Here is an 11088-nt window from a genome sequence, read left to right as displayed (position 1 = left end):
GTATATTTTACAGTCGATGGTTTCACGTTTGCTAACCCACGTTTAGTGCTCTGCTCACTAGTGATCAAATCACTATAGTGGTTATAGATGGACAAAGAATGGAAAAGTTTCAACAACTCCTCAGCAAACTCAACAATTCTTCCTGCATCTCAAAATGCCTAAAACATTATTAAGTTGCATTAGTCCGTTCACCTGTATTAACCAACAGCGTTTGCTATTCCCTTCAATACCGCTGCACTCTGGCTTGTCCCTGTAACCCCAGGGCTCTGGTCACCATCCGCCTGGCAACAGCACAGTCTGTCCTGGGACGCTCCTTCACTGGCTGGATGAACTCTGGAAGATGGCACAGAAACAACCATCTGATGCACATCATCCAGTGTTTAAACAAAAGATGAACTCTCAAACTAAATACTAGATACCACAGAATTTATAAAGGAATAGCTTTAGGGCGGATATAACTTCAGTGAATGACCTACCTGCCCGTTTATTGGCCTTGCCTTTGGCTTTTTTACTCCCTTCAGTCAGCGCTCTTGCCTTCAACATTGGATGGTTGATGGAGATGGCATGGAGTGCTGCAAATTACATTGCTATGTTAGTAATATTTTTCTTTTAAACCTCAATCCCAGCACCACATTCATTGTGCAGTGAGGACTCATACCTGCCGTCTCACTGGAGAAAACTCCCAGGGCATGCGTGTCATCTACCCACTCGATCTTCATTCCACCATCACTGCAACAAACCAGAAAGACATTTAGGAGTCAGGTTGCTGAATCAGTTTGAGATCTTAAAATTGCTTACATGGTCTCAAACTTGAAGTTTTTGTTGTGAAGAAAATAACTAAAGCCACAGTTTATAAAGCATGAATACACATAAACCCAGAGGTCTCCTGAACTAGAAGAGAAGAGCTGAAAGATCTGTAGAAAAGTTTGCACCTGTAGTCAGTGAACGCATCCATGAGGTCATCAGTTTTGAAACAAGGTGGGAAGTCATAGATCTCGATCACGTGGCCAAACTTCTCCGGGCTGAGGCACACATTCTCATAAATGGAGTAGTCATTGTGAACATGCTGAATGGAAACGGTCACAGTCTCTTTCAGATGGGCCTTGATCTGATGGGACAAACACAAAATAACTGATTACTCTCTATGATGCTAATGTGGCTTCAACATGACTGTTATTTAAAATGAATGTCTATCAAAAAAAAAAAGGACAGAGCAATGACAAATTAATATATCAGATAGACTAGATTTAGTATTCATACAAAAATAAAAAAGGAACAAAACAAAAGCAGGCTTACCTCTTCAGTTACATCATCTGTGTCTGTGCATATGTCTCCCTCGCCCTTCTCATCCTTCTCCAGAGTCATGTCACCGAAGCAGGACACAAGCTGTTCCAAGACTAGGGGCTCAGCTTCATGCAGCATCAGCACCGACTTTTGTTTCTCTTCCTGAGGACAAAGTGCTGAACTGTCAGCATCATGTTTGAGGATACACTCCGCTACACCGGGGAGACATTCCTGCCTGAATGCGGATGAGGACTTTGTTTCTTCGGTAGTTTCGGAACAGAAAGAAGAGTCATGTGAACTGCTGATGCAGCCACAACTACTCGAGGCTGGACCGGCCAACCCTGAGTGTCCTTCTGGGCTTTGTACGGACAGTCTCTCCCGAGCGGCCTTTGGCATGTAAAGGGGTTTGTCTGGCCTCTTGGGTGTTCGGTTTCGTGATGGGTTTGAAGATTTAGTCTTGACGTTGCCACCCATCTTTTCCCTGCTTTTCAGGGGCTCTTCATCGAAGCCATTGTTGCTCTCCAAGTCACTGACTTCCTCTACCTCACCCCTACAGAAAAACACAAATGTCTTAAATTATTCTAGAAATATGTATGATACAAAAACATTTTTAAACATTTAAAAATGTATTTAGATTAAGAAGCAAGAGATGTCAAACAAAAAACAAGAAATACCTGTTTTTGTATTATATGTATACTATATACAAAGTGTGCATACTAAGCATACTAAGTGGTTTATTGCACATCAAAAAGCTAAGATCTTGTCTACATTCAGGACCTGAGCTCAGAATGGCAGACCACCACTCGACGGCACCAGCAATCCCCTACTGAGAAGGTGGTGAGCTCTGGCAGGTCCTCTATGGTCCTGTGGATCAGGTATCGCAGTCTGCTGGGTAGAGGGGGGAACAGGAGCACACTAGACAGAGACACAGGGGGCGTCAGAGAACGACAGTAAGGTCATATTGTCCTTAGACAGTAAAAGCATCTTCATTTTTTACATATTTTCAAAATAGATTTGGCATAGTAGGAGTTCAATTGCAGTTCCTGATTAAATAAAGGTTACATACAACAAGACCAGGATCTCTTTTGCAACTGCACACTAGAAACAGCCAGTTACACGCAAACACAAGTAAAACACTGTAAAAGCAATCACATCTCTTTAAAAAGGTCCAAAATTAAGGTTTTAAATGCATCCAATGGGTTTAATGTTCAGGTTTAAAGACATTAGTGCATAAGTACCTGTCTCTAAGTTTAGTATTTACTTGTGGGGTATCAAGAGTTGGATAGTCTAAGGCTCTGTTCTTTTGAACAGTTTCAAGTTATTGCAGCATTATTAATGACAATGTTGTGTGTGTAAAGATAGAGATGAATATGGACTACAATATTTAACTCCCTAATGAAACACACTTTGCTTTATTCCGATATAAGAAAACCATGTTTGTCTTCCGTTTCTGTGTCTGACATGGGGTTCAAAGGTTAGGCTGACTAACTGAATTCCTAAGTATTTAGAGGATTTGGTGTCTTTAGGAGGAGGAAGACGCAAAATAATGGGTTCTTAAGAATAGAACTGACCAGTTAACTAAGTCACGTGACTAACTGGCCAATTACGTTATGCCATAATAGCCTTAAGTTATCTCACCTCGTGTGTATGCTCTTCTGTTGGTATGTTTCCAGTTCATCCTTGACAAGATGCAGGAATATGTTTTCTTGCTTTGGGAGATAAATGCCATCGAAACATGGAAACGCCAGGGTGGCCAGAGGAGGAGGACGGGTCCTGTGGGCAGTGTGGTGAAGTTAATTAATTACTGATCTATCATAGCGTTAGCTGCAACGGTTTACATCATCATTAACGGCACGCCAAATGCAAATGACCTGCCAGTAACGTTAGCTAGCAACCATGGTTAGAAGCATTCAATAACAGCGTCAATTCGAGTTCAGTAGAACAGAAAGCAAGTTGGTTATAGTGCGTTTTCAGTTCCACACAGGAACAACTCAAAACAAAGCTAGCCGACTTTGGTTAACGTCAACGCACGCGGGACAAGTTGATTGTCAGTCTACCGGGCGTTAGCTAAAGCTGTTAGCAGTTAATTCGAGTGGGCTTACCGTTATGTTTGAAGTGGAATTTAATGTTCTGACTTGAGAGTTGTGTTAGTGAGTCGCTGTAGGTCGCAGGCGGCAGCAGCAGGCGGTACCAGCGGTTAGCTTTAATTATTTATCTTGCGGAAGGAGACGTTTTTGACGTTCACGCAGTCAACACATATCCGGTCTGACTTCACAATAAAAGCAAAGTTCTTACAAACCTCAGAACTAGCAAAACCATAAATGTTATTTATTAATTAAAAACAATGTTATGTATACATAGATAAAATATACATGTATATAGCAATGGTAATAATTCAAACCAAATTTGTGCTTTTTAATTCAACTCCTACACAAAAACTCCAGCTCCAGCTCAACAAAGCCTTATGCAGTCGGATATTTGAAGTAAGGTCAAACACAAGTTCAGCATAATTCAGGAAATTTATTTAGAGAAAACGGAACAATATTTGTAAGAAAAGTACACCAACTGTATCAAACACCAATAATGGCAATCATCCGTGGAGTTGAGTGTTTAAGGTTTCTGTGGTGTGTGGTGGAAATTAAAATTGGGAACATATTCGCAATACATATGGTAAATCTTAAAAGAAACATAATAGGATATTAAGTGACGTTGTACTATGACACAGAGATGGATATTTCTCAAAATATACTAGTTCATGCTTTTACTCTTGGTGACTATACAATATTTGACTTTATATTGTATTCAAAAAACAAACAAGCGAAATCACTTAACCATGGTCAAAAAGTTGCATTTAACACAATGGCACGGTCTCGATCACTGCATATATAAAAAGACAGAAAACACAGTTACAGACATAAAAGGAAAGGCAGACAGTAGAGTACTTATAAATAACAGAGAAAAGGATCAGTTCAAAATTATATACATCCATTCAGGTGATGCGAACAACTGGACATCGTATGCTGCCAGACAGAAGATGATGAGTATCTGGTCAGAGTCATCAGCCTATACACAGAAAGAAAGGAAAATACGGTAAGATGAGGCAATGAGTAGACAATGTGACTCTAGTGTTGTGGTTTATTTTATGTTTTAATTACTAGATAGTAGTAAATGTGTAAGTGTCCTGCTTAAATTATCAGACATTATCAAATGGTGGAGTTAAAAGTGTTAAGAGATCAATTTGACTGCAGCTAAAAAAATAAATATATTAAAAAAAACAAAAAACTTCATGGCTGACATTTTGGGGAAATCCTTTTCCAGTGGACCCGACTGTCCATCAAAATACATCTGCAGGAATCCATACCTGAAGGCTCTTTATCTTCCAGACCCAATACTTCTGTCTTCAAAGACAGTAATTTCAACCTAGAAGATGGCAAGTTAAGGAAAATACACAAGGCTACATGCACATTTTCTTATGTAACAAAAGCTAGGGTTGACATTTTTCTTCAAAAACAGTTTGTTATATGTATTTAAATTCTCCTTACATACCAACAGCAATCAATAAATCAGATGGTCTGACTAAATTTATTTTAAAAATCCAGTAAGTGGCTGTCACAGGACTTTAATGAGGCCATCAATCTACGATCACAGATGTGCATCACTAGACGCTTCCAGACATGTGTTGTTTTACTTTCATTATAATACATGTTCATAATGATCATTTTTGGGGGGTGGCTCATCAGTGCTGCCAACTGGGCGACTTTCTTGCTAGATTTAGGTTTTTTTAATTTATTTTGGAGCTAGTCCTGCTAGCTACTTTCATTGGAAAAGAGGTGGCAACACTCGGCTGGGTATTTGGTTTGCTAGTTTCTCAACATTACCAACAACAAGCTAGGCACACGTCAAAGAATAACCTAGCCGAGTATGAAGATGTAAAAACTGAGTAGCCAGGCAACGTCGCCAAAACCTACCAGGAAGCCTAATTTTACATCAATATAACTTAAATATATTTTCTACCCCACTACTGCAATATGTTAGGTGAAGGATACAACTCTGAGGCCTCTCTCTATGGGGTCAGTCAACAGCAGGCCCCTGGGAGCATATATCTTCTCATTCTGGTCCTTAATGTACCTTGCAATCTTCTTCAACACCTGCACACAGAGAGACAGACAGTAGCACACACACGTAAGACACACATTGATATGTAGACCTGCCCAACCCACCAGAGACAACAATGTGAGCTGACGATATACACAGCATAGCACTGAAGAGTTTTACCTTTTCATAGTGTGTCTCCATACATAGAAATATTGTATAGGCAGTGAGACAAGCAAGGCAGCCCTCCAAATAAGACTTCCCCCCTAGTTTCTCTGCCTCTGCATACAAGTTGTTGAGAGTCTGGATGGTTTCCTCAAACTGCTGCTTATCAAGCTGAAAATCACACAAACAGTTTAGATATTAAAGACATTTAAGAACGTACGTTTCCCGTCAACAATGATAACATCCATGAAAACACTGTACATACCCTTGACTCGAGTTCAGAGGGAAACTTGGTCTGGAACTTGGAGATGGTTCCTGAGCCGTAGTCTCTCTGGACAAACACCTTGGAGGAGACAGCCGGCTGCTGGAGGTCCTGTAAACTGTGGGTCTGGACAAAGAATCAACATTCAGGCGTATTTCATGAAGAATATCTGTCGGAGAACCTACTGTAAAGCTAGCAACATTTAAACTGACGAAAATCAGCTCTTCGACTAACTTTAAAGCCTTAGCTCGCGTTACATAAGCTTCCATTATTAGCAAGCTAATAGCAACGACAACTATATCATTCTATGTGCATTATTGTAATCTGATGTCAGTTAACACACATATTATGCTGACACTGGTAATATAGGCTACTGTAAGACATTATGACCATAGTACGATATCATTTTATTGAAAAATATTAAAAACTACGACCCGCCTATGGAGTAATGTTAGCTAGCTAATAACACGTTAGCTTACGTTTGCTGGCCCGTCAACGCCGCTGGAAAAACTGGCATGTTAGCCTTTCATCATCATCAAAATCAATACATCACTGTAAGAACGTTAACTATGTAGGCATCCAACTACATGTCAACGTTTAAAATCGAAAATCTCCCCCCGCCCTGTGAAAAAACCCTTACCTCAGCCATAGTGGACGTCTCCCCTGTAGCCTTAGCGCATCTACGCTCCACCAGCTCCACTGCCCAGTGTGACTTCCGGTGCATTGCTTTCACAATAAAATGTCTTGCATAAAGTGAGTGATACGCAATAACATACGAGGAGTAACATAGTTTTAAATTATGCATTCCTATGCGACAGGTGCCTTCATCGAATATTCTTGATTCAAAAGGTGTTCACAGTTTATTTACAAGGACAAATCCTCAAAGGGGCTTTAGTTTTTCCAAATCGAGATAATACAAAACACATACCATGTTATTTCAGATTTTTGTTTCAATTTTGATGATGGTCCATTAAAAAAAAAAAACAGAAAAATAAAGCAAAACGTGATTAAATTGATCAATGTTCTTGACTCACCTATCAGTGAGGGGAAAGATCCATCTTTCAAAAATAATTACAAAAGGAAAAAGACGCAGGAGGACCATGCTGGAAAAGGGCTGCTCAAGCTCCCTTCCAAAAGCAAAAAAAAACAAAAAAAATCATTTACTATGGCGAAAAAATCCTCAGACTATTGTATGTCATAAAAAGTCATAGTATGCCGAAAAATGGCATAAAAGGTCCTAATATGTAGAAAAACAGAATAACGTGTCAAAAACTCAGGCAAAGTCATAGTACATAAGGGGGTAAAAATCATAGTCATACTAGACAGTAAGTCAAAAAACAGTATTATAGAATGTCATAAGTTGTTATGTTAGACATACGATTATACTTTTTGAATGACATACTATGACTTTTATGACTTTTGTGATATATATACAATTACATTTAGGTCATTTAGCAGACGCTTTTGTCCAAAGCGACTTACAATAAGTACATTTGTCAAAAGGAAACAAGGAAACCACAACGAATCATTGCCGATAAAGAGCTAAAAGTAGAACAAGTGTTAGTCAATCCTCATCTGAGTAAACTAGTAGTTCAAGAGCAACAGTGCTACGATCAGAGTGCTATAGGTAAGGGTGTTTTTTGGGGGGGGGGGGGGGGGGCGGGTCATGCTAGTCGAGGTGAAGTCTGAACAGGTGAGTCTTGAGCCTTTTTCGGAAAATGGCAAATGACTCAGCTGTCCTGACATTAGTCGGGAGTTCGTTCCACCACTGAGGCGCCAGAACAGAGAAGAGTCTGGACTTTGTTGAGCGACAATTACTTTGTCATGATTTATTTTACATGACTTTTTTCAACATTACTTTTTATGGCTTTTTTAGGCAAACGACCTTTCAATGACGTTAATACTTCATTACTGTGACTTTACATACCATGACTGATATTGTTCCACCACTTTTTAAAAATTTTGCACTTTAGACTGTCCTCAACATTGATTTGACACTTACGCAAAATTACTTGTGACCTTTAGACAATACTTCACATACCATTACCTACACATACCATGTTTTTTTTTTTTAACACCATCTTGTAGATATTCGATTTAAGATTTTTTTGTTTCACCATTGTAGACATGACTAGGCATACTGAACCGACTTAGTGATTTCAGTGCTACTTACGACCTTTTATACACATGCTTTACAAAGACCAGATTATTTTTTTCAATACTATGACATTTGTAACCTTTTTAGACAGCCTATAGTAGGACTTTCAGCATCACCATTTACCAGCTCGTGGCCATTTTACCCATTAAAGGATGCTCAACTTCTAATTGACAAGACTTTGATTTACCTGTACATTCATCCCACTGCTTTTCAAACATGCAACTGATGTAATGCAAATGTAATGCAAGAGTCACAAGGCAGATTGAGCTGAAACTTTATTGAATCATGGTGTTAAGACTCAAATCTGGTTTGTTCCGAGTTTTAGTCGAACAGACCGAAGCCCATGTCGTCGTCAGATTCCTCAGACTCCTCCTTCACCTCCTCCTTAGCAGCTGGAGCTGCAGCAGTGTCTGCAGCAGCAGCAGCTACAGGTGCTGCGACAGCAGCAAAAGCAGTTGGGTCAGCCAGGAAGGCCTTGACCTACAAAGACAAACATACAATGTTAAGTTTTCTGGCGATGTAAAACACAGTTTCAACACTAAATTCTATCCAACATGTCAACTCATGGGACAAGTATTGAAGATTTAATGTGCATACCTTGTCTGCCAGGGGGAATGAGTAGTCTGTCTCTACAGCGACAGCCAGGACTCTCTTGTAGCCATTGATGACAGAGTGGGGAACAGAGGCCAAAGTTGGGTAGCCAATCTCCAGACAGATACTAGCGATGTTCCTCACACCCTAAAAATCACAAGTTATAGAGCAAAGTTAGGTATACTGTTGCACACTTTTGAAAAGGAGTCATTTAATGATGTCTCCAATTAACATGCCAGGGGAGAATTCCGTTGCAATCCCAAAACACCCGACATGGCTGGTGATATTATAGAGTATAAGTGTTCAAAACTGATTTTTCTAAAAAGCACAGCATCTCACCTCCAGGAACCTAGCATGCAGAGAATCCTCTGTGATGTCGAGCACCTCAGGACTGTAAACACTTCCATTGTCATACACCTGCTGGATGTTGAGCCCGTAGGAGAAGGGGGAGATGTTCAGCATGTTGAGGAGTGTTGCCTCGCTGGCACCAACCTTGTCGCCAGTCTTGATAAGACCAACATCACTCTGGGGACAGAAATGCTTGTTCATTACTGGTGCAAACATTCATCTGTTGGTTGGACATCCATGCGTTTCATCGACACCAACTTGTATAATAGTTTTCAACTCACCAAGATTTCAATGGTTCCCCTGGAGATCTTTGTTGTGATACCCAGAGCCTGGAAGAAGGAGGTCTTCTCAGGACCAAGACCAGTGTTCTGGGCTGGCACAGTCACCTCACAAGGGGCAATGGCTCCAGCACGGGCAGCTGCAGGTACCTGGGGTATTAAAGAGACTTTAGTATGGCACACCAGAGCTGTGTAAAGGCTTCAGCTGGGTGCTTAACTTTAGTGGCAGTGTCTGAAACCATACGTGCCTGGCAGTCTAGGGATGCTGACTGACAGGTATAGCGAGGAAACAGGTTACTGTGTGCAGGGGGAACGACAAAGCAGCACCAAACAAGCTGCATTGTAACTTATCCTGCATCTTGAGGTCAATCAATACTGGACAATTGCAAACAAATTGTTTCCATTTTTAAACAGCTGAACATGGATGCTTAATAAGTTGGCAATTTTGTTATAAATAGTGCAACTCCATTTGTCACAGGTCACATCAAGTCACCACTGAAGCATGTATGACTGTATTTTAATACATGGAGTTAACTTAAATGCAGTTGATACAACTGCATAATTTCTCCACCCCGTTTCTACGGTCAAGTACAGGTAAAAGTTGCAAAAATTCCAGATACACTAGACTTTTATACATCAGGTACTTTCACTCCTATAAGTTATCTCTAGGCTCACCTTGTTTACTAGCAGAAGGTCCCTGACCTCAGCCAGATCCTCCTTTGTGAAGACAAAGCCCACATTCCCTTTGATGTGAGGCAGAAGCCTGTCAAACAATGGAACCAACTGTTAAAGACAAATGAGTGGTTAATAATTTCTTCAAATAAAAAGGTAATAGACACGTGTCTGAAACCTTGCGTCCCTGGTTGTCAGGAGGACTAGACAGACAGGGATAGCTGGAAACAGATTATTGTTTGCAGGGGGAACGACAAAGCAGTACTACACTGGCTGCATTGTAACTTATCCTGCTATACAAAAATTGGTAAAGGCAACATAAGTGGGGGTAGTAAACTCACTTCTCCAGGGCAGGATTGTTTTCCAGGTGGCCACGAATAGCTTTACGCATCATCGTGTTTTTGCCCATCAGCACCACAGCCTTGCCGCGCAGAGACAGACGGATGGTCTGCATCTGCTTGGAGCCGACGTTGTCTGCACCCACAATGAAGCATTTTGGATAGTCATCCAGAAGTTGCTAAAGACAAACAAAATGTGTGCGTTACATACATTTCGTTGTTACAAAAATGTCATAATAGCATAATTTAAAATTATGTAATATAAACTTACGTAGGCCAGGCCCTACTTACGATGATTTTCATAAAATAGTTGGACTTCCACGTGGCCCTGTCTTCCCTGGGCATCTTTGCAGTGTTCCAAGGATCGCTAAACAGCTGGTTTAAAGACAAGGTAATACCTGCATAAACCGAAAACAAAAAAAGAAAAGTGCGTTAGAAACAATCTGCATGAAACAGCCCGACATGTGGTCGACAGCTAACGTTAGCCGGCTAAGGGCAAGCTAGCAACACGCTAACAGGCCGCGCTAAATTAAATCTCACCACTGTGAATTTACAGACAATTTGAAGACAAAATATATTGATAACGTAAGCGTTCGTCTCACAAAGTCAAACTAAGATATAAGTATGGCACAGTTTTACAAAACCATTAGGTTTTTTTGTTTTCTGAAAGAGCGAGAGCAAACCTTACCTTGGTCAAAAGGGTCGCGTGAAAGAAAGAGGAAAAGGAAACAGCGCGAGAGCCATATATACCAAACATTGACCAATCACAGTGCAGCTATGGGAGTCAGCTGAACAACCATTGGTCGGTTGCTGTGTCAATCACGTCTACCCTCTATCTCTTTCCTTGTTAACATTTAACCAACCACGTAACGTAACGTCAGTGATGTTCCCGCCTTTCGA

At 40.5% G+C, this 11088-nt stretch overlaps 3 protein-coding genes across 4 annotated transcripts; all 3 read right to left on the bottom strand.

The window, feature by feature from the left end:
• Positions 1–128: 128 nt before the first annotated feature.
• On the bottom strand, positions 129–3127 carry r3hcc1 (R3H domain and coiled-coil containing 1; the record flags this gene model as incomplete). The annotated part of the gene is made up of 8 exons (XM_084031624.1): positions 129–333; positions 477–572; positions 659–729; positions 933–1108; positions 1297–1834; positions 2062–2199; positions 2923–3057; positions 3123–3127. The coding sequence occupies 8 exons, from the start codon at positions 3125–3127 to the stop codon at positions 224–226; spliced, it is 1269 nt and encodes a 422-aa protein (XP_083887750.1). The 3' UTR covers positions 129–223.
• Positions 3128–3784: 657 nt separating this feature from the next.
• LOC311024942 (golgin subfamily A member 7-like) lies at positions 3785–6542 on the bottom strand. The gene is made up of 6 exons (XM_084027556.1): positions 6444–6542; positions 5807–5929; positions 5560–5712; positions 5331–5432; positions 4646–4704; positions 3785–4347 (listed from the first exon to the last, which is right to left on the bottom strand). The coding sequence occupies exons 1-5, from the start codon at positions 6525–6527 to the stop codon at positions 4657–4659; spliced, it is 510 nt and encodes a 169-aa protein (XP_083883682.1). The 5' UTR covers positions 6528–6542; the 3' UTR covers positions 3785–4347; positions 4646–4656.
• Positions 6543–8229: 1687 nt separating this feature from the next.
• Positions 8230–10992, bottom strand: rplp0 (ribosomal protein, large, P0). 2 transcript variants are annotated; one of them, XM_084032661.1, is made up of 8 exons: positions 10877–10992; positions 10480–10586; positions 10192–10367; positions 9854–9941; positions 9182–9328; positions 8892–9077; positions 8559–8699; positions 8230–8441 (listed from the first exon to the last, which is right to left on the bottom strand). In XM_084032661.1, exons 2-8 carry the CDS (start codon positions 10531–10533, stop codon positions 8283–8285), a joined length of 951 nt encoding a protein of 316 aa, XP_083888787.1. In that variant the 5' UTR covers positions 10534–10586; positions 10877–10992; the 3' UTR covers positions 8230–8282. The 2 variants fall into 2 exon arrangements, with proteins under 2 accessions (XP_083888787.1, XP_083888788.1); XM_084032662.1 differs by lacking the exons at positions 10480–10586; positions 10877–10992 and adding an exon at positions 10460–10478.
• Between the last annotated feature and the right edge of the window lie 96 nt (positions 10993–11088).

The sequence above is a fragment of the Eutrigla gurnardus genome (assembly GCF_963514095.1).
Source record: "Eutrigla gurnardus genome assembly, chromosome: 2".
Lineage (NCBI taxonomy): Eukaryota > Metazoa > Chordata > Actinopteri > Perciformes > Triglidae > Eutrigla > Eutrigla gurnardus.
Note: the sequence above shows the minus strand (reverse complement) of the source record. Positions and strands in the feature narration are given on the sequence as shown.